Source organism: Rhinopithecus bieti, unplaced genomic scaffold, assembly GCF_001698545.2.
Source record: "Rhinopithecus bieti isolate Rb0 unplaced genomic scaffold, ASM169854v2 scaffold_6945, whole genome shotgun sequence".
NCBI classification, from domain to species: Eukaryota; Metazoa; Chordata; class Mammalia; order Primates; family Cercopithecidae; genus Rhinopithecus; species Rhinopithecus bieti.
Window position 1 is genome coordinate 4,447,577 of NW_016805531.1, and position 23,315 is coordinate 4,470,891.

General features: G+C 45.5%; 1 protein-coding gene across 2 annotated transcripts in view; it reads right to left on the reverse strand.

Moving 5' to 3' along the window:
- Nucleotides 1-13,856: 13,856 nt before the first annotated feature.
- The window catches only part of SORD (sorbitol dehydrogenase), a 44,839-nt gene continuing 35,380 nt past the window's right edge, over nucleotides 13,857-23,315 (reverse strand). The window contains exons 6-9 of one of the 2 annotated variants that reach the window (XM_017872847.1): nucleotides 22,426-22,491; nucleotides 21,635-21,810; nucleotides 18,548-18,669; nucleotides 13,857-15,050 (exon numbers count right to left, since the gene is read on the reverse strand). In XM_017872847.1, coding sequence (XP_017728336.1) covers nucleotides 14,858-15,050; nucleotides 18,548-18,669; nucleotides 21,635-21,810; nucleotides 22,426-22,491 — 557 coding nt within the window. In that variant the 3' untranslated portion in view covers nucleotides 13,857-14,857. Of the gene's footprint in view, nucleotides 15,051-16,175; nucleotides 17,634-18,547; nucleotides 18,670-21,634; nucleotides 21,811-22,425; nucleotides 22,492-23,315 lie in introns of those variants that run through there. The other variant, XM_017872848.1, reaches the window with a different exon arrangement.

Consider the following 23,315-nt stretch of genomic DNA (forward strand, 5'->3'; position numbering starts at 1 on the left):
GTCTTATTCATTCTTTCTACTTTTGTACCCATTAACCGCCCCCACTTCCCCTGACACCCTTGACTCTGGTAACCATTGTTCTATTCTCTGTCTCCATGAGTCCAATTGTTTTGATTTTTAGATCCCACAAAGAAGTAAGAACATGCAATATTTGGCTTTCTGTGCTTGGCTTATTTCACTTAACATAACGCTCTTCAGGTCCATCCATATTGTTGTAAATGACAGGATCTCATTCTTTTTTTATGACTGAATAGCTCTCCATTTTTTCTTTATCCACTCATCTGTTTATGGACATTTAGGTTGCTTCCAAATCTTGGCTATTGTGAACAGTGCTGCAATAAACATGGGAGTGCAGATATCTCTTCATTTATTAAGAATTTTTGAGTAAGAGGAGCCAATCCGGCATAGTACTTAAGAGTGAGGGCTCTCAAGTCAAACTGGGTTTGAGTCCTAACTGGGTGACTTTGAGAAAACAAAGAAAACTCTCAGGGCCTCAGTTTGCTCCTTCATAAAATGGGGATAAGTACCTGCCTCACAGGGTTTGGGAAGATCTAATGATAGAATTCAATTCGACAAATATGTGTTGAGCATCTGTTATGTCCCAGGCACAGGCACAGCTTCTAGGGAACTGAAATGTTAGTGGAAGGAAACAGACAATGAACAAGATAGAAGGAAGAGGAAGAGGAAGGGAAGAAGGAGGTCACAGGTCATAAGTGCTTTGAAGATAATAAAACTACGACATGACAGTGACTAAGGGGATCCCTTTAGATAAGATGATTAGAGAAGCCCTCTAAGACGATGATAACAAAATGATGACAATTAATGCATACAGAGCTTGCTGTGTGCCCAGTGCTGTCATAAGTACTTGAAATGCATTAACTCACTTAATCCTTAAAATAACCACAATCCCCATTTTACAGATAAGGGATACTGAAGCACGAAGAGCCTTAAACAACTTGTTCAAAGTTATCTAGAAGGTAAGTGAGAAGACAGACTAGGTTTTTCTTTTTTTAGAGACAGGGTCTCGCTCTGCCACCTAGGCTGGAGTGCAGTGGTATGATCATAGCTCACTGTAACCTTGAACTCCTAAGCTCAAGCGATCCTCCTGCCTCAGTCTCCCCAGTAGCTGGGACTACAGTCATGCACTACCATACCTAGTTAATTTTAAAGTTTTTTGTAGAGACAGGCTACTCACTATGTTGCCCAGACTAGTCTCGAACTGCTGAGCTCAAGCAAATCTTCCCACTTTGGGAGGAGAACAGATTGGAACCCAGAAAGTTTAACCAGAGATTATGCCCTTAACTACCACTTTATCCTGCCACTCAAAAGCAGGCTGCAAGCGTTCAGGTGAAGTTCATGTATGGAAAGCCCTTAATTGTGCCTGGAGCCTAGTAATATTGTTACGAGTATCACCTATTAGTAAGAGAGGCTGACGCTTTGAAGGCAGAGCTCCGTAGTCTGAGGAGTTTGTGGTTTGTGGGGCTTGAGTAATGGTAAGTGACTTGTTTCTAGTCCAGATTTATCCCCTATCCGATCATCCCTCCTTCTCATTTCCCCAGCTTCCCGCTCACTTGCTTGTGTTCCACCAGGTTCTGTCTCTGTGAAGCCAGGAGGAGGCCTGCTCTAACCCCCAGGGACACACTCCCCAGCCACCCCGATCATGTGGCAGTCAATCCATCCTGACCTTGCATGGCGTGGAAAATTACCAAGTGACCGCCTCCCTGTCTTGACCCCAGGGAGCTGGAAATTTCCTGGGAAGTCTCTCCATGATTTCACAGGAATTCTTATCCTCTCTGGACAGTGACCTCAGATGAAATGTAACATGAAGGCCCGACCTTTTCTGAGAGTGAGAGGCTGGCAGTGAGAATTTAGGAAAGGCTGCCGAAAATGCACTGGATGCTGGAATCAGGGGACCTGAGTTTTGTTTCCAGCATTAGTGCTCAAATCACCAAGTAACCTGAGGAAAGTCACCTGAGTTTTATGGGCCTCTATTTGTCTTACCAAGAAAATAAAAGAATTAGGCTGACCAGGTACAGTGGCTCACGTCTGTAATCCCAGCACTTTGGGAGGCCAAGGCAGGTAGATTACTTGAAGCCAGGAGTTCGAGATCAGCCTGGTCAACATGGGGAAACCCTGTCTCTACTAAAAATACAAAAATTAGCCAGGTGTGGTGGCAGGCGCCTGTAATCCCAGCTACTCAGGTGGTAGAGGCACAAGAATCTCTTGAACCTGAGAGGTAGAGGTTGCAGTGACCTGAGATTGCACCACTGCACTCCAGCCTGAGTGACAGAGTGAGACCTTGTCTCAAAAAAAAAAAAAAAAAAAAAAAAAAAAAAAAAAAAAAAAAAAAAGGATTAGGCTAAAACCCCTTCTAGACCTGAAACTTCACTCTTCCCTTCTGCACTCGGTGTCTCAAATGGATAGAAGAAAACAGTTTCCTTGGCCTCTCAACCAAGGTTAAATAGTCTGGGGAAGGAACTAATATTGACAGGTTTACTTTGAGTTGGGTCCTGTAACACATTTACATAAATTGCCTCACTTAATCCTCACAATAACTCTGGAGAAGGTATTACTGCCTCCATTGTATAGATGTGCGACTCAGAGTACATCACCCACAGGCATTAAGCTAGTAACAGGCAAAATAAGGGTTTGAATCCTATGATATCTCAGCGTCTCCGCTCTTTGTATCCTGATGCCTCTAAAGGTATAAGCAACCAAGCATTTTCATAATATATTTTCCATTGTTAATTGTTCTGATGGTATTTATTGAACAACTGCTGTGAACACAGATCATAGTAGATCCCACAGGGTCCAGAAGAAAAGCAAGACATACTTCCTGCCCTCCAGAGCCAAAAACCAATCCAACTCTGGGGAGAAAGTACAGTAACTTATCACACCGGCAAGCACAATGGTTGCTCAATGTTCCTCTTTCCTTCTATGCTGTAAGCCCCGTAGAGAGCAGGACTTATGCCTATAGTTCACTGTCATTTTTCCCCTGCCTAGTAAAGTGCCAGACAGACAGCACATTCTCAAGGGATAGTTCAGGAATACATTACACTATGTGATAAGCAACTGATTAAATGCTAAGATGAGTGGATTCAGAAAGGGAATTCAGAAAAGGTCCTTGCAAGAGGAGGATTTGGAGCTTAACCGTGAAGAATAAAGAAGGTCCATGTACACATTCATCGCTGGGCTGGAGTACTCATCCTGCTGGTTGGACTACATTCCTCTTCCACAGCCAGATCCTAAAGATGGCATCTTTCTAAGGAAAGGGCATCTTTGGATTCCCCTTACCTTTGGATCTGCCAACACCCAGTGTGACATGGAAACAACACCCACTGTTGTTCTGGAAAACAAGAGCCTCACCTCGTCAGGATTCAGAAGAGGCTGACATCTTTGGAAGGCATAAGCTTTGGGGAATGTGTTGGAGTGGTCCCAGATGGGGAAGGAGGCATTTAGGGCTGAGTTCTCTGGCGGACAGGAAGTCCATTACCTGGAGTGATTGAAGCAGGGGGTAGGCAAAGGAATAGTAATGAAGATTTCCTCTGTGTCAGGCCCAAGGTCTGGTTTCCTAATAGCTCTCTCTCGTAATTCTCTTGGCAACCTGAGGAAGCCATAATTGTCTGGATGTCCAACAATCAGAGAATGATTAAGCAAACTATACAATGAAATGGAATATTATATAACCATGTGTGATGAAAATTATTAGATGAGCAATCTTGTATTCAGGAAGTTTGGCAAAATATCTCAAGAGTCTTAAAAGGTTTGTTCTACTAATTCCTTTTGTAGGAACCTGTCCTAGGAAAATAACCAGGAATCCAGACAAATATTTACTTTTATAGATGAAAACTCACCAAAATGGTAAGAGTGGGTATTTCTAGGTGATGATATGTTTGATTTTATTTTCTTTTATACTTTTGTACATTGTTCAAAAATACAAAATATTCTTAATAAGAAATAAAAAATATACATGAAAAATTTGTTTTAAGAGCTGGGTATGGTGACTCACACCTGTATAATCCCAGCACTTTGGGAGGCCGATGTGGGAGGACTACTTGGGAAGAGGAGTTCGAGACTAGCCTTGGCAACACAGTGAGACTTTCTCTTTACAAAAAATAAAATAATTTGTTAGGTGTGATGGCGTGCACGTGTTGTCCCAGCTACTCAGGAGGCTGAGGTTGGAGGATAGCTTGAAACCAGGAGCTTGAGGCTGCAGGGACCTATGATCACGCCAATGCACTGCAGCCTAAGTGAAAAAGTGAGACCGTATCTTAAATATTCCAATCCAAACAAAAGTCTTTTTGGAAAAACTATAATTACAAATATTTTAAAAGCACATAAGAATGGATAAGGGTGTCCCAGCACAGTGGCTCACACCTGTAATCCCAGCACCTTGAAAGGCCAAGGTGGGTGGATCACTTGAGGTCAGGAGTTCGAGACCATCTTGGGCAACATGTCGAAACCCTGTCTCTACTAAAAATACAAAAATTAGCCCGGTGTGGTGGCATGCACCTGTAGTCCCAGCTATTTGGGAGGCTGAGCGGGGAGGATGGCTTGAGCCCAGGAGACGGAGGTTGCAGTGAGCCAAGATCAGGCCAACTGCACTCCAGCCCAGGTGACAGAGCCACACCATGTCTCAAAAAAAAAGAGAGAAGAAAAAGAAGATTTATCATTAAGTAGAAATAGTATTTCTGTTTCTACTGTATACAGATAAAAGTTGTATCTGTATTTTGATTGTGACTATGAAAATGTTTACTTATATATCGTTAAGTAGAAATTGTACTTCTATTTCTACTGTATATAGATACAAATTATATCTGTATTTTGATTTTGACTGAAAATACTTACTTATAAATTATTAACAGTATATCTGGGGTGAAGTAGAACTAAGAGTGACTTTTATTTTCCATGTTACACATCTCTGAGATTTTAAAATAACAAATATCTACTTCTTTCATAATCATGGATTAACAGTAGAGATTTTTAAGATTATGATTACACATGCACGAAGACTGGAGACAATCGAGAAAAATCCAAAGTTGATGTGTTACAGTGATGACTGTTGTCACAATCAAACTTTTGTTGCTTTTTAATTATGATGATTGTGTCAAAACAAATTTAAAAGATCAGCGTTTTGCCATCAAAAGGAAAAGAGAAGCCAATGAAGAAAAAGACAATGGGACAAATACTGAAAAACAAATCTCCAACTCAGTAGCATTTATTCTGAAAGAAAAGAGAAAATATTTTGCCTACCCCCAAGGAAGCATAGGAGTGATGCTTGATAATGGTCCCACTTCTAAGAATCCTATAGAAAAATTTGCACTTATATGGAAAGATTTATATACAAGGAAATTCATTGATTTATAGTAGCAAAATATTGGAAGAAACCTAAACACCCAATAACAGGAGAATGATGAATGATGCATGATGATACATGGTGCATCCATACAACAGATGCTATGTTATGTGCAATGGCTGTTATGTTATACACGTCCATTCAATATGTTGGCATGAAAAGGAATTAATATGGTTTACATTTACTGACATGGAAATACATACGGTAATTCGTTGGTATCCGTGGGGGATTGGTTCCAGAACCCCCTAAGGATACCAAAATCTGTAGATGCCCTTATATAAAATGGTGTAGTATTTGCATATAACCTACATACATTCTTCCATATATTTTAATCATCTCTAGATTACTTGCAACACCTCATATGACACCAACACATCACTTCATTTGCGTGGATTCAACATAATACTCAGTGTGCAGCAAATCCAAGTTTTTCTTTTTGGAACTTGATGGAATTTTTTTCTGAATATTTTCAATTCTCAGTTGGTTAAACCCATGGTTGCAGAACCCATAGATATGAAGGGCCTACTGTATAACCAGGATATAATCCCATTTTTGTAAAATTAAACTAATGTGTAAGTACATGTATGTATGTGTAGTGTGTGTGTGTGTATATATATTATATATATATAANAGTGGCGTTCGTGATGAATATGCCTGTTCTGGAGTATGTCTTTAAAAATTTTTTTTAAATGATTATGTGAAAATCTATCTTTCTGTAGGGAATTTAGGCAACATAGAAAATTGTGAAGGAGCAAAAATCACGGTTAACAGTTTGGTGAGACAGGAGTTGTCACTCTTAACAGTTTGATAATATGCGTGCATGTGCGCCCACATGCACATACCAAAACATACACACATGTGTCATTCTCATGATACAATGTGAGTGAAATTGTATAACTTCACATTCTGTTTACCAGCATTTATATATATATATGTGTGTGTGTGTATGTATATATATGTGTGTGTGTATATATATATAGAGAGAGAGAGAGATAGAGAGAGAGATAGAGAGAGAGAGAGAGAGAGAGAGAGAGAGTATATATGTGTGGGTATAGTGTTTGGGGTATGTCTGCAAGGATATACTCTAAATTGTTAGCAATGGAGTCCTCTAGGAAAATGGGGTTTGAGGTAAGGTAGGGACTTCTTATTTTTCCCTGAGTTAAAACCTCATTATAGAAGACAGCAAATAATTAGCAATGCCAAGAATACCAGCATAGAAAATCTAAATAGAGCCAAATTAAACAGAGTTGATCATAATGCAAAAAGAAAAATCCCTGACGGGTATAGCAGCTAAACAAAGAGAATACAAGACACAAGGACAACAGGGTGACCAAGAATATCATGAAGAAAATACAGAGTCATTGTGGTTGAGGGAATGGCTTTTGGAGCAACCAGCCTGGTGCTCAAATCCTGACATGTCAATTATATTTATTTGGGTTCCATTACTACTATGAGCCTCAATTTCCTGCCGAATGTGAGGGTAAAATGAGATACTGTTTGTAAAGCGAATGTGAGGGTAAAATGAGATAATGTTTGTAAAGTTCAGGCAGCAATATGATCCTCCACATTTCTCTACATGTCTACTTCCCAACTCTGAATTCAGAGATGAGATCAAATAAGATAATACAAGTGGGGGTGTAGTATTTGTGAGTGGTTACAGGGGGCTAAGAAAGAGATATTTTAAGAGGCTAGAATAAGATGTCTTTAGACACTATTTCTCAAGCCTTAGAAAAGAGAACAGTTTGGCCGGGCGTGGTGCCTCATGCCTGTAATCCTAGCACTGTGGGAGGCTGAGGTGGGCTGATTGCCTGATCTCAGGAGTTCGAGACCAGTCTGGGCAACACTGTGAAACCCCATCTCTGCTAAAATACAAAAAATTAGCCAGGCGTGGTGGTACGCACCTGTAGTCCCAGTTATTCGGGAGGCTGAGGAAGGAAAATTGCTTGAACCTGGGAGGCAGAGGTTACAGTGAGCCGAAATCATGCCACTGCACTCCAGTCTGGGTGACAGAATGAGGCTCCATCTCCAAAAAAGAAAAGGAAAGAAAAGAAAAGAGAACAGTCTGAAAGCAAAGCTGCACTTCCTAAAGGAAAATAAATTAGCAACATAATAAACCCAAGTTTATTTTTCCCCTTTGGAAGAGTATTTGAAGAAACGGAAGGCTTGAGAGAATTATCTACACAAGTCCTCAGGTGCAGAGCTAATTATTACGAACTGTGGGGACATGCACACGGAGAAGCGATTGGAAAGACTGGCTGAGACATGTCAAGTGGCATGAGGTCTGATTAAACAGTGTTATCAGATATGATACTGTAAGAACTACCTAGGAGGTAAACAGCGAGGTTCAGCAGCTTTTAGACAGGGATATAATACCACAGGGTGAGTAAGGCTGGAGGAGAAAACACTCATATCTACATTTCCTTAAAACAAAGTCAAAAGATAACCTACTTATTAATAGCTATCAATAGTAGGAATGATAAAAAAATAGTGTATTAAAACTTTGTGGTTTTTGTTGTTGTTGTTGTTGTTGTTGTTGTTGAGACAGAGTCTAGCTCTGTTGCCCAGGCTGGAGTGCAGTGGCGTGATCTTGATCGAGGCTCACTGCAACCTCTGCCTCCTGGGTTCAAGGGATTCTCCTGCCTCAGCCTCCCAAGTAACTGGGATTACAGGTGTGCACCACCACACCCGGCTAAGTTTTGTATTTTTAGTAGAAACGGGGTTTCACCATATTGGCCAGGCTGGTCTTAAGCTCCTGACCTCAAGTGATCCTCCCACCTTGGCCTCCCAAAGTGCTGGGATTACAGGTGTGAGCTACCGCACCCAGCCAAAAAATAGTCTGTTAAAGTTTCTTAAGGTAAAACCAGTTTAAAAACTAGAAAGATAAAATAATGTTTCCTTCTGACCTAATTTAAAAGGACCCAGGAAACAAAGTCCTCTACAGAAATTGCAGGGGGTGATAAAGAGGGGAAGAAAGCAAATGAAGGAAGTAATAAAGGTACATCCAAGGCAGGATGGACGTGCAGGCATCATACTCACAGCCATAAACCAGATGAACTCCTCATTAAAGTGGAAGGCTTGTAATCTTGATTCAAAAACAAAACTCAGTGACTCAGAGTCCAGAAAACATGGCTAAAACCAAAAACACAGGCACACAACCTAAAAGGAGGTGCCAAGGACTGCCCTACTGTGGACACTTAGTCTGCTGACCATCAGATCAAGTAGATGGTTAGTTGAAAGACTGAGCACTAGTGAAAGGAAGCAGCTGGCTTCTCGGAAGCAGTGTTTTCGGGATCTGTTTTACTGTCCTCCCACGGTCCTTGAGGCCTCATAACAAACCTGCGCGGTCTATGGTATCGCAGATCGCCCTGCCCAGGCTGCCCAGGGGTCTGCTACGGTTGTAGGGGTGAGTGGGTGCTTCCTTCCCTTCCACTGCTCCTAGGAAATGGCTACAGTCAAGGGCTTTCTGGAAATGAAAAGGTTGCAGCTGAGCCTGAAAGCCACAGTGAAGTGTGACATTCTTATTAATTTTCTTAACTTACAAAATGATACATGAACATGCTTTTAAAAAATTTTCAAATTATAGAGGAATTCATACAGTAAAAAATGAAAGTCCTCCTGTCCCCAACCACCCCGCTGGGCAAACAACACAAAACCCCAAAGTCTTTTCCTCCAGAGCTAACTGCTATTACTGGTTTGAGGTCCATCAGCCTGGACATTATTTCCTGCACATATTCAAACATATGTATGTAGGAAGTAGGCGGGATCTGGGGCAAATCATTTAATCCTTCTGTATGTCAGTTTTCTCAGCCTTAAAATGGGGGCAATGATATTACTCTCACAGGGTCATTGTGAGGGTTATACGAGTTAAGATATTTGGTATTCTCAGAATAGTGTCTGGCCTATAGTGGGCACCCAGTTCAGCTGTTGTGATTCATTCCTTATTCTTGGTCACAGAAGCTTAGCATTCTATTGTAGAGATGATAACAATTCTGAGAGGTTTCACCAACTCCTACCTGGATACTCAAGAACATACACAAGGCCGGGTGTGGTGGCTCACACCTGCAATCCCAGCTACTTGGGAGGCTGAGGCAGGAGGATTGCTTGAACCTGGGAGGAGGAGGTTGCAGTGAGCCGAGATTGCACCACTGCACTCCAGCCTGGGCAACAAAGCAAGACTCTACTCTGTCTCAAAGAAAAAAAAAAAAAGAACATGCACACTATTAGCTCTCCTAAAATTAATGGGTTGAGGACCCTGGCCCAGAACTCAGAACTCTGCCTCTGGTCCGGTATTGTTTTCACCACACCACAGGGTCCCCCACAATTCCCCCTTAAAAGCCGAAACTGTCTGGATGGAGCAACGGATCCTACTCCTTGTCCCTCAGTGAGGTCCAGCTCAGTTGTCTTATTTGGACCCCAGGCTGTCTCTGGTGGGTTTCTGGAGCGGGGGGCTCTAGGCCAGGTGAGCCCTCCTCTTGCTGTAGTCTCTGGACGTGCCCCTCCTGGTTCTTGAGGTTTAACTTCCCCTTCCACACGGTGAGTCACTGCGTGTTGAGACTGCCGGCCTGAGGATTCCCAGCTGCTCTGGGTTTAGCTCAGGCTAATGGGCAGGATGGAAATGGCTGGGAGGTGGGAGTGAGGTCTGGTTGCTTATCGGGTTACAGATATTTTCAGAGCTACTTTTACATGCCAGGCACTGTGCCAGCCAGTTAGGGACACCTCCATAATGTAGGTGTGAGACTTGGTCATGGCTTCTAGGGGTCCCCGTCCATGTGGACAAAGCGCCCAGGGCTCCTGGGTCCAGCGGCTCTTCGCGGGGGGGAGGGCATTGGGGGAGCAGAGCAGGCCGGTAACAGGCAGCTCCTACATCTGACACCTGGTTCCTCTCCTCCTCCCTGTCTGGCCTCCGGGTCTGCTGCCATCTCTCTTTCCCTGGCAGGTTTGTGGCATTGCTGACCATGCTGGGTCAAGGCCAGGCTGAGGCCTTTTCTACCACCCTGGGAACTCCTCACATACCTTCAAGCACCTTTGCAGACTCAGGACTCAGAGCTGGAAAAGTCTTGAGGGTTATTCATCCTACTCATCTAACAGGTCAAGAGAGAAAATTTGGTGAGACAAGGGCAGGGGCACAAGCACGTAATAAGCATAATCAGAGCGCCATTCACCAGGGGAAGAACATCAAGCTTCTTTATTCTGTCCCTACGACAAGCCTGAGGCTTCTTTTATTTTTCCCACTTAAAGGATGAGGAACCTGAAGCTTGAAGGAGTCAAGTGAGTTGCTCAAGGTCATCAGGAAGCAGAGTAGCCTAACGTGTACTCACGTATTTCTTACTAGTGGGAGCCTGAGACATCTACACAACCCACTGGTCTCTTCCTTTACAGGTGCCTCTTCCAAATGCAGGTGAGCTGCCCCTCCAGTCAGCCACAGGCCCATGGCCAGATATGGACTAGATGACAGAAACTTCCCCAGCCAGCCACCTTGGCAATGTCTGTCTTCCCTTCAGAAGCATCGTTCCTTCTGGAAACCCATTCCAGAGGAAGGCAGCATGGCAGGAGCAAGGGCCTTCCTCAGGTCCTAGTTTTGTTGGGCATTCAGCAAGGTGTGGGGGTTTAGTGTGTGGTACAGGGGAAGGCAAGTTGGGGTTGGCCCAGGAGAGCTCTGGCTGGAGCCTGTCTGTCCCTGTGCTATGCTGAAAGCCCAGCTGCTCCCCAGAACCAGCAGCCCCAGCCCCCAAAGGCCAGAGCTCAGTCACTTTCTTCCGTCTGCCCTGGATGACTAATTCCTTGCCTCCCAGGGTTTTCCGCGTTCATTTCCTCACAGATCATGTATTGGACTCCTTCTGCTTACTGATAACAGTTTCTCCAGAAATTTCTGAGAGTCATCAAAACTTAATAGTCAGCGCTGGCAGCCCTATCCCATCTCACATGATGGGTGGCAAGAGATATGATTCCCTTTGGTATTCCTGAAGGCAGATAGTGCAAATATGCAAGAGCACTCAAAAATCTACACAGTATTGTTAAGCTATATAAGCACAGCGTTAAATACAGATATGTGCCCACAGAATGAAACAGCAACGTGACAGATGCTTTCAAATCACTCAGAAGGCAAAGTTCCTTAAGGGTTCTACGAACTGCCAAGTCTCTTGGGGTCTGAGCATCTAAGATCTGCATATTAACACCTGCTATGGGTTGAGTTTGTCCCCACCAAAACTCATGTTGAAATTTGGTCCCCAATGTGGCAGGGTTGGGAGCTGGGGCCCAATGGGAGGTCATAAGGACAGATTCCTCCTGAATGGCTTGGTGCCATTCTCAAGGTAATGAGTTCTCACTCTGGCAAGACTGGATTAATTCTCTCAGGAATGGATTAGATCCACAAGAGTGGGTTGTTACAAAGCCAGGATGTCCCTTGAGTTTGGCTTCTTCACACGTGTCTGCTTCCCCTTTGACTTTTTCTGCAATGTTATGGTGTAGCACAAAAGCCCTTACCAGAAGCCAGGCCATGCCCTTAAACTTTCTGGCCCTCAAAACTGTGAGCTAAATAAAGCCCTTTATTTGTAAATCACTCAGTCCCACATATTCTGCTGTAGTAACACAAAATGGACTAAGCCAGTACCCAATCCAAGTCATTTTATGTCACATGGATTTGCACCTACTTGAAGAGGTCAGAACCAATAAGGAACATTCTACACACAACACGCTTACTTCTTCCTGGTGGCTTGTTAAAGTCTGGTGAATGGGCCGGGCGCAGTGGCTCTTGCCACTAGCACTTTGGGAGGCTGAGGCAAGGGGATTGCTTGAACTCAAGTGACCAGCCAGGGCAACATAGTGAAACCCATTCTCTACTAAAATATAAAAAGCCAGCCAGGCGTGGTGGTGTGTTCCTGTAATCCCAGCTACTCAGGAGGCTGAGACAGGAGAATCGCTTGGATCCGGGATGTGGAGGTTGCAGTGAGCTGAGATCGCACCACTGCACTCTAGCCTGGGCGACAGGACAATATCCTGTCTCCAAAAAAAAAAAAAAAATTTGGTGAATGGCCTTTCTTTAGAGTTGCAGGAACTCCTGCCCTGAACTTCTCAGTGAAACAGATCTCAGTTGGTCTTATGCTCCTCCCTCTCACCCATTTTTTCTTTTGCTGTTTCATTGCTGACAGCATTCAACAGCAATACACCCCATCTTTGCGTATCGTAAGAAACACTAATTCTAGATTATTACAAGCAGAAATATTTTTATCCTGAATAACACTGTTACTGGGCCAAAAGATAGATCAGCAGTTCAAGACTTTAGTTTCCTGAAATTGCCAGGTCAGGCACAAGGGAAAGGGGCTCCTGGATATTGACTAACTTGGGTAGGCCTAGCCAGGAGAAAGACAGCAACATGTGTTCTGTACTTTCTGGGAAGATCCCTGAAGCCATCACGGAGGCTCCCCAACTTCCAAGTCACCCATCTGTTGCTGTGACAGTGGGAATGGATTACTTAAGGTGATGGCATTTTGCTTTCTGTAGGTGAGCAAGTTTCATGGGTTCTCTGCTTTGCCTCCCTCTGGCTTCTTCCTCCAGTGCCTTCTCCTTGTGTGCCGCAGGGGATCAGGGATTCTCACCCTCCTGAGGCCCAGTGGGGAAGAGTAAACATGGCAGCCTCAAGATTAGCTGAAGCTGCCATTTGCCCAGCCTCTTCCATCTCAGCCATGTCAGTGAGCCCAGGTCTGGTGTAACTATTGCAGAATGCCTGTAGTAGGGAACGCTGGCAGTGTATTGGGCTGAGGTGGGATTTTCCCTCCCCATAGTGCCCTGAGCAATGGAAGTGGTGAGGGGTGAGGGAGCCATGCTGCTGAATTCTGGTTGGCATTGCCCCCTTGTGTAAAATGGGGAGTTGGGGTGGGGCAGCCTCTGCTTGGATTTGGTTGTAAGATAAACCTGGAGGAGAAAAAAAAGTTTGGTGAATGGTACCCAGTGTCCCCTGGAATTGAGGTGGAGAGGCAGGGCTAGGGAAGGCTTCCAGTATGAGTTAATTGATTTGGGCTCACTGCTCCACAGTGGCTGGGTCACAGCTCCCTATGATTTCTGTGCCAGTCCTTTACAGGAGCTGTTTGGTGTCACGTCCTGGCAGTAGTCCCGGAGCTAAAAGGGACCACCAATTTTACTAATAAGGAAACTGGGGCCTGGAAAGTTGGCAAAATCTGTCCAAGTTTATAGGTCTAGGCCTCTGCTTTCCCAAGGGTGACCTGAAGCCATAGAGCCAGTGGCTTCATGGCCTCATCCTCAGCAGCCCCTGTGAGCTACCCAAGACCCCAGAGTCCTCCCACATCACACAAGGCCTGGGGCACCCCCACAGATTTTCTTAGACAATCTTAATGTCAATACTGTGTTTTCTTGTCTAACCAGGTCACCTTAAAAATGTGTGTACCTTTAACCCCAGCTATTTTCATTCTAAAATACAACTTCAAGAAATAACGTATTAATAACTTCAGGAAATAATAAGTCAGGAGCACAAAAATATGCAACAAGGGTAGTCATTGCAACTTTATTATTAGAGCAAAACTCTGCAAAGTATCCAAACACTAAAAATACTGCCATTTGCTTTATAAATGATAGTCTATCCATACAATGGGACGTGGTGATTTAAAATAATGATGTGTATAATTATTGACATAGAAAAGGGTTAAGCCATTTATTTAATGAAAACAAGCACATTTGTAAAACAGTATCTAGAAGACAAAGGACCCAGTTTCTTCAACGTCAGTGGCATGTAAACCAAAATGTAGGAGGAACTATAATAAAGAGGCTTAAGAAAGAACAAAAAATAAAAAAACAGGCTTAATATATCAACCACATGCAATATGTTTAAACCCTGATTCCAGAAAAGCAAGTGTAAAAAAGTAAAGTTTTGGCTGGGCATGGTGGCTCATGCCTGTAATCCCAGTGCTTTGGGAAACTGAGGCAGGAAGATGGCTTGAGGCCAGGAGTTCAAGAACACGCTAGGCCACAATGTGAGACCTTTTTAAATTTTTTTCTCTACGAAAAGTAGCCAGGCATGGTGGCGCATGCCTATAATCCCAGCTACTCCAGAGGCTGAGACAGGAGGATCACTTAAGCCCAGGAGTTTGATACTGCAGTGAGCTCTGATCAAGACCCTGTCTTTAGAAAAAAAAAAGTAATTTTTTCTGTTTTTTTAGATTAGGGAAAATATAGCATGGGTTGATTATTAGCTATTATGAAATTATTATTAGTTTTATCGGGTATAGTAATGGGAATTATTTAATAATTGTGATTTTTTTTAAGTCCTCATCTGTTACGAGTAAAATGAAAAATGTAAAGTATACTCCCTTAATGTTTACAAATGCATGTACATGTTTTATATGTATAGATTCATGGAAAGGGGCTGCAGGAAGCCCAGGAATTCGTTCCTAACACCACCACAACCCACTAAGTGCTCAATCAATATTGATTGTCTCAGTGAATCAGTCCCGGAACCAAGCATGTGAATTCCCCACAAGCTCCGTGACCTTAGAAGCTCCAGCAGACTCTGTGTGCTTTGCCACCAGTGCCTGGCACTTGATTCAGGCTTTCAGTCAACACTGAGGACCCCACCCAGTCAGCAACACCAGTGCTAGTGAGTGAAGACGTGTCAGGGCGGAGAGCTGGGAAGGACCCTTCAGGCAATCTGGAGGGTAGAAAGCAGCAGACTGCTCCACGGACCCTAAACGAGAAAGGGGACGTGTTGGCTCCAGCAATTCCCTCTTGCAGCCCACCTCTGGCTACCACAGATGCTGGTGTGAAGTCACCTCTGCACTCAGTCACTGGTTCTCTGACATCTTCCCCACCCAGTCTCCCTTGTGTAGCACAGTCCAGCCTCCTCCCTCCTGGCTCCTGTTGTGTGTGCAGGAGGCCTGTTGGGGAGTTGGTAGAGCCAGAGATTAGGAGAAGGGGAGGCAAGTAGGATTTATGGGATATTTGCCTTTCCTAAGAACTGTCCTCTGCTCATGATGTCAACCTAGGTTCAAGGTACGGAGGCCAAATAACAGGGAAGAAACGCTGACTATTAGCAGCCAGCTGGGACAGAGGCCGGGTCTGGCTACAGGCGGTGGGGCCTGGTCAGGGTCATCTCTGGGTGGCCTCCTCCACACACTGACTTCTACCTAGGGCTCAGGGAGGAGGATGAAGGGGCAGCAGTGAAATGGCTTCGCAAGGAGTGCATAGTCTGCAGGAAGTGCCTCCAAGACACCAGCAGACATTCTCTGGTAGAGCCTCTGCCCCTCACTCCCAGCTTCCTTCTCCTCTTAAAGCCCTGGCTGAAGCAGACACAGAGCTCCTTCCCTGGGCACCTGAAACTGGGCACAGGGCATGAGGATGTTCCCACCGAGATTGCTGAGTGCATCTTCTCATGAGTAGGAGCTGCTTGGTGGGGGTGGTGCCATGGGGGCATCCTTTGTCCCCTAGGACTGGACCCCTCAGGCCTATGAGGCAGCATGTTGTAAACGATTTGATGCCAGGATTCCTGGGTTCTGTGTAATTCTGGGCCATTGACTAACCCACTGTGTGATCTGCCAAGTCACTTCCACAATCTGAGCCTCAATTTCCACCCTTGTTAGCCAAAGGGTTGTGTTAAGACAATCTTAAGGTCTCCTCTGGCATTTATATCTTCTTTATCTACAAAATGATTGTGTATGTGCCTTGTTGTGAGGATTAGAGATAATTCATGTCAATGATATTATGTTTGGTACAGAAAATATGTCACCTTCAAAAATCCTGGGATCCTTTCCTCTGGGAAATGGGTAACGTAAGTCCATTGCCCGCTAAACAGGACCATAAACAGCAGCATGAGTCAGATGCCACTAACAATATTTATTACCCAAAGTAATCTGACAGATTCGGACACAAGGTCATGGCTTTCCCAGGTTACAAGAAAATCAGAACCTCTTCAAACTCACCCTCCACCCACAGTCGAAGTAAGGGATTAAAGGCTACAGCTCAAGCTATGTCATGGCTACTATCTCCTCATTCTTGATGAATAATCTCCAAGTCACAAGTGGGCATGATGCGATTTGGATCCAAATCTTACCAGAAAAAAAAAAAACCCACCATTAAAATAAGACAAGTTCATAGAAATCATTCCAACAGAAAGATACCAAGAGCCTTTACTGGCAATGAGAAGAGGAAAGATTTTCTGTTTATAATAACCAGAAAGAAATGGAATTGTCTAATAATCATCAGTTGAGTATGAGCCTAGTAGGGGATGCTAATCTTCCGGGGTGGGGAAGTCTTGTGAGCTAACCAAACCCTCCTGGTCTCTGGCGAGGTCAACAGGTAGCAGTTTCCTGGTTGCCTAGTACCAAGGGACCGTGCTTAGGGGTGGGGTGGGGTGAGGTATGTTGGGGAGGGGGACCTTCACTTGGCAAGTGAAATAACACAATTCTCAGGAGCTGAAAAGAGGCAATCTTCAAACAGTGCTGAGAAGTCCTCTTACTTTTTCCACATTAGGGGAATGCAAGCTGGTTTAACCTCACATGACACTTCCTTTTTTGTTTGTTTTTTTCATTTGATTGGCTTGAAAATTATCCTGGATCCAGGAAGGTGATGCCTTTTCTTATTCTCCTTTTATCATCAAACCAAACAGCCGAAGTGTCTCTAGAGACATTGCATTCTAAACTAAAAGTGCTGACAAGCCTTCATCCCAGACCCTAAGTGGCAGGTTTTCATGAAAATCAGCTTCTGGGCCAGTTAAGTCTTCATGAAGTTATCTTTTCATAACTCAGCCCTCATTCCCCTCTGGGTCAGTAGCAGTGGAACCAGGAAAGCCACGGGCCAGATTTCCTTACTCAATGAAGGCACTCCAGGAAGAAGGAAAGTTGCCGGCACCTGCCTGCCAAACTCTGCTCTGCTTGCTGGACTTTGCTTAGCATGAACAGGCCATTCTGGCTACAAGTTCCCCCAAACTATCCCAGATTGTATCTTTAAGGCACACCAATTCCTCTGCGTAAGGACTTCTGTTCACAATGAGTTATATTAATTATTCTTAACATTCAAAAGAGAAAGTTCTGCATGAAACCCACCCCTGTCCAGCCATTGTGCCCTGAGATCCCAATACTGTGGGGATGAGGGCAGAGCCAATTAACATCAGGGATTCTGGTCATTGGGATCACACTTGAGCATGATTTTCAACCCCAATCCCTTTTTAAATGTTTCAAAGGCCTCCAGAGCTTTCTCCAGAGGAAATCTATGGGTGACGAGGGGTTTTATGTTCACAGACTTGGACGCAAGCATCGAAATCGCCACTGGCCACCTGTAATAGAGCATGAGCATTATATTCAACCTTCAAGAGGAAAGAGCCAGGTGCCCAAAACTACCAAGCACTACATCAGCTTGGCCATATAATTAGCACTGCGGTTTGGCAAAGCCAATTTTACAGGCCAGCAACTGAGGAAAGGACCTTATGGCTTACGATTCAGGGGTACAGAGCCCATTTCCAATGCCCCCACCCCTCGCCCACCCCCTCACTCTGCCATGTCTGCCATGGAGCCTAGAATTCCTGTGGCACGAAGGAACAAGGCACATGGTGGAAGCCACTGGGAAAAGGCAGAGAAGCCGTGGGGAGGCAGCCCAGGACAATCCAGCCACACCCACTAACAGCTCAGCTTACTGGAAAGCTGGTGCCCTGATGAGGGCATGGAGTTGCAGCCTCTAAAGCTAGGAGTAAGGGCCACTGCTGGGGAGTGGGGTCCCAGCCAGAAGGCCCCAGGCGGGGAGAGGGTGGAGCTGCAGAACACTGGTGGGGCAAACTAAGCCCCTTTTGCTTCCCAGGGTGGGCCCTAGGGCTCAGGAACGGGAGCCACAGGACTTGATTTCTTCCTTCTGTCCTTTCTCTCCTTCCCTTTAAAGGGAGAAAATGGAGATCTGGCAACTTAAGAAAATGGGGGGAAAAAGGGGCCTGGCGGGGATAAACAGCAGACACCCAGTAAGAGCATGCTTCAAAATCCCCTCCCTCCTTCCCTCCATTCATTCTTCTGTCCTTCCCACTCTTTAACTGGGAATGAGTGTTCTCTCTTTGGATCCCTGTTACATCACACGGCTATCAGTGCGGCCAGGGAGTGCCCCCCATGAACACACAGGCAGAGACTCATGGGCCCAGAGGCTGAGGGGGGCCTGCCCTGGTCTTGCTGGAGGCTGGGCATCCCGGCTCACCCACAGCATACTCACGTGTTGCAGTATCGAAACACGCCCTTGATATCCACCTCCCGGAGGGCTGCATGCAGTAGGGGTATGGTGGTCATCTCAGAGCCCAGCCCCACAAGCACCAGGGTCCCACCAGAGCGAGTGGCCTGTAAAAGGAAGTAAAAACAAGAAAGCTCAGAAGGTAAGAAATACTGACTTCCCACTTACAATAACATAGTATCATCACACAGTATCTTCTGGTTGCATCAGCTGAGCATCTCAAAATTCCAGAGAATGTGATTCTTGTACAGTGCTGAACTGCTCAACCTGCCAACCAAACTTAACAGAGTGGCACAGTAAACACTGTTTCCTTTAAACCTTCTGAAAAAAATACACTTAACCCACGGAGAACCAGGCACAGTGGAAACGTCTTCCAAAGCTTTACAGATTCGGGACCCAATAATGGCTTCAGCCAGCTCCACAGTCTAATAAGCACCTGTTCCTCCCACAGAGCGCCCTCCACAGGCAGCGTTTTCATCAGAGCTGGAAGGAACCGCCGGCCCTCTAAGCTCACCGGTGCTGAGAAAACTATAAACACGAGACAGATGAGTCACTTATATTCTGTGGTTTAAAAAGGCTTTATAGGTGCGTGCAGGCTGGCGGTTAGAAATCGTTTTGCTCCGGAGATGTTTACCTCAACAGTATGAGCCATAATGGGTTGTGTCTTCCTTGAATGTTTATCTGCCTTATCAGCTGCCCACTTGGAGTGGGCAATTTCACAGGTGGCTGTGAAATTTCTCCTGAAAATTTCCCCAGAACTCCCTGTGAGTGCTGTGCTTGTTCCAGAGCTTTCTGGGCATCACTGTGCTCAGTGTGGTGAGAGACAGAACAATGGACAATTCAGTCACGCTGGGTGTTCATTATAGTCAGCAGCAAGCATTTATTGAGACCATTCTAGGTGCTAAATAGTGGAACTAGAGAAAGGCACACACCACAGCCTCCACTTCTGAGATGAAGGATACACCATGGAGAGAGGCCTGCGGTGCCATGACCAAGAGGTGAACTCAGGTTGTGAGTGGTGTGGGAGTGACTCCCGGGGCGGCCGCTTCAGAGCTGTGGCACCCTGGACGTACCCTCTCAGCCCATTTTATAGGGAAACTACCTCATCAGCACTTCCTCTCTACCTGGTGATGAGGAGGAACACCAACTGGCCATCCCAAGCTGCCAAGATGCCAGCAGTTTGCTGACCCCAGGTCAAGGAATGCTGGAACCACCTGGACACTGTCCTGCAGGTATGGCATCTGCATCAAGGATATGACATCAATTCTACCCCAAGGCATCTGCCGCGTCTCATCACAAACACTATCCAGTCAGAACCTGGCAGGACCGCGATGCTCAGATATGTCCATATTTGGTGCAGCCGCCTAGCCTGCTCATTGGCGGGGTGGCCTATAGGATTCTACAGCACCTGTCATGCATGACAGTCCCACTCCCTACATCAAGAGAGAAACTGCTGCAGGTCCGGTGAGGCCCATGGGTCACATTCACCTCCATGCCTGCCTCAGGTAGCCTGGCAACCAGGCTGCCACCATCAACAGCTGGAAATGCCAGCTGTTCCAAATGCTCTAAGGACCGGGCACAAGAGAGCCACGTCCTTGAAGTCGTCCAGCTTATACTGCCTCTCTGTGGGGTGGAGGTCACTGACCTGCCAACAACTTGAAGACAGTAGACACGACTTACTCATGTCTTAGCCCTCAAAGTGCCCAGCAAAACGCCTGGCACATGGCAGGTACCCAAGACATACCATGGGTAGATCAGTCACACACAGACCCATGTTCCTCTCTGAGCTTCAGCTTCTTTTTCCCCTTCCCCCATGGCGACCACTGCCTGTGACAGTGAAGCAGGGGGCTGGCCGACTCCAGCTGAACCTCAGGACAGTGCCGAGGTGGCACCCGCTTCTCCCTCTTCCCCACTGCTTCCTCAGCTCCTAAGGCCATGGGCAACTTAGTAGGAGGAGGTCTAGGCAGCTCTGCTACTCAGCTTGGTGAGTCAGCCTTCCCTAGAATGTCTCATGTGATGCGAAGTGCCCTCGTGCATGAATCAGCTGGACTCAGAAGGAAGGAGGAAGCCCACGCTACCGTGGAGAAGCAGTCTGGGAGGCAGGGACGGGAGTCCCCTGTGGTGACAGCTGCCTGCGACCCTCCCGAGCCCTGGCCCTGTCCCCCCACCCTAGCATGGTTGTTTGTCCCCTCCTTCCCTTCCTCTCCTAAGCAGCAGGGCACTGGGTTGCTTCCCCTCCTAAGCAGTAGGGCAACTCAGGCACTGGGGCCTGTCAGGGCTGGGCCTGGGCCTGACTTGGCTTGCCTCAAACAAACCACAAATCCCTCAGCATAAAACGGTAACTGATTTTCAGGGTTATTGTGCAGATTAGGCATCATGTTTATAAAGTACAGCAGAGAAGCTGGCACGCAGTAGGGCTTGGAACCTGGAAGTTATTCTCTTTCCCCTCTTTTCCTCGTACTTTGATCTGTCAATGCCACTCCCTCCCACCACCTCCAACTTCCTGCCAACTTCCCATAAGTGGTTGGTGGGTCCCTGAGGGGCGAGTCAGGCATTGGCAGCTTATCTGTTCCTAAGTCTTGGAGACAAAACAAGCAGTAGACACCTGTGAACCTGGAAAATAACCTCGCCTTCGTGACTAACTGAATGTCTGTCACTTTATATCAATGACTAAAAGATTGCAGTTTTCCTCAATAAAATAAGACGGGGATTTCCCACATACAATTAAGGCATCATTCCCTGTTTTCTTCTTGATCTTTTACCAAAACTACTGCACTTTTATGATCACGGATATGATCATGAAGCCAACCCCATCCCCAAAGTGTGTGTCCTGAACAGTTTTCAAGGCCCATGTATAGCTGTTATCTTGTGTGAACCTCAGATGGCCCAATGAGGATGTAAGGCAAGTTCAAGTACAATCTCCACACTGGAGATAAGAAAACAGAGATAACAAAAGATGAATCAATTTGGCTTGGGGCTCACACAGCAAGCTGGTAAAGAAGCTTCACTCCCTACTTCTACCTCCTTCACTTCCCTATGCTGATTCCCCAAAGCTGCCCTCAGCCCACTCACGTAGATGCCCGCCTGGATGGAGGCCTCTGCCCCCGTGCACTCAATGGTGACTTCCGGCTTGCACCCCAGCAGACCTTCTACTTTACTGGCGATTTCCTGAGGACTCTCCTTGGAGATCTGGAGGACTAAATCAGCCCCAATCTCCTTGGCTTTGGACAACCGGGGAGCAGACAGGTCTGAAGGTAAAAAAAAAAAAAAAATTCTTTCAAAGAGAGAAATCTGATGACTCATTAGGAAGAAAAGAAAATGGAGGTGTAAGATCTGATGGCAACAAAGCTCTGGTGCAATGGGTGGTGTTGTTGAGCCCAATACATCCTCTTCACATCAAGCTTGTCCAACCCGCAACCTGCATGCAGCCCAGGATGGCTTTGAATATGGCCCAATGCAAATCTGTAAACTCTCTTAAAATATTATGAGATTGAAAGAAGTTTTTTTTAAAGCTCATCAGCTATCGTTAGTGTTAGTGTATTTTATGTGTGGCCCACGACAATTCTTCCAATGTGGTCCAAGGACATCAAAAGATTGGACACCCCGCTCTATACCCTCATACACTCCCATGTCTACCACACAGCTACACAAACACACCCACACACACACTCTCACACAAACTCTCTCTAATAGCTTCTCCTAACACAAAACACACTCGCACACTCTTCTATATCTCCACAATCCATACGACACTACACACTCACCCCCTCCACACCATCACAGATAACCTCTCCTTACACATACACATACAGTAGGCCCAGCTGTTTCCCCATCAAGGAGACTGAAAGAGAACAAAGCCTTACCAGTCACCACTACTTGAGCTGCTCCCATTGCCTTGGCCACGAGCAAAGAGACCACCCCGATTGGCCCTAAACAAAGCAGAAGACGGAAGACGTTTGTGAAATATTCAACATCTGCTCTCCCACTCGTCCAGGCCATGGGCAGGAACCGTATCTTTTGTGTGTGTCTAGCATCTACCCAGTGCCTGGCATGATAAGACCTTACCGGCTGTTTGTTGAATGCAGAAGTGAATGAATCCATGAAGAATTATTCTCTACATGAAACACGCTCCTAGTGCTGGGTTCTATTTAATCCTCTCAAACCTCAGAGCTAAAAACTTCCCCCTTACTCCTGGGCACTAGTGGAGATAATCTCAAAGAACCACAGGATTCAAGGAAACACAAAGTTATTCAGAATATAAGAACCTTTGGAAGGTCTGGACTTGTTTTCCTGTTCTTTCTTTGCCCCGACCTTCGTGAGAACCCATCACACCTCCCCTAGAGAGAGACATATTCTTTTTAGGTGTCCTCTGAGGACCACCTGGAGAGGGTCCTTAAGTGAGCTGGCTCCCTGGGTTGGCCCAGGTGCTCACATAGCCCCAGGATACTCAGGTATGCAAGGATTTTCCTGAGATACCTGCTTCCTCATAGTATCTGCATGCTAAGTGACACTGTGGTTTTAATATAAAAATCAGACCCACAGAATGAAAGCAATGCAGAATATCTTTGGGGATTTACTTTTGTACACACCCCTGAGAACAATTTTGTGAACTCCCTCAGAAAACAAAACACTGAAAAATAATGCCTGAAATGTCCAACAAAGCAAGATTAAAAAACTACACCGCTATTAAAAATTACACCATAACTCTTTATCTATTGACACGGAAAATGTTCACAGTAGATTGATTTTTTTT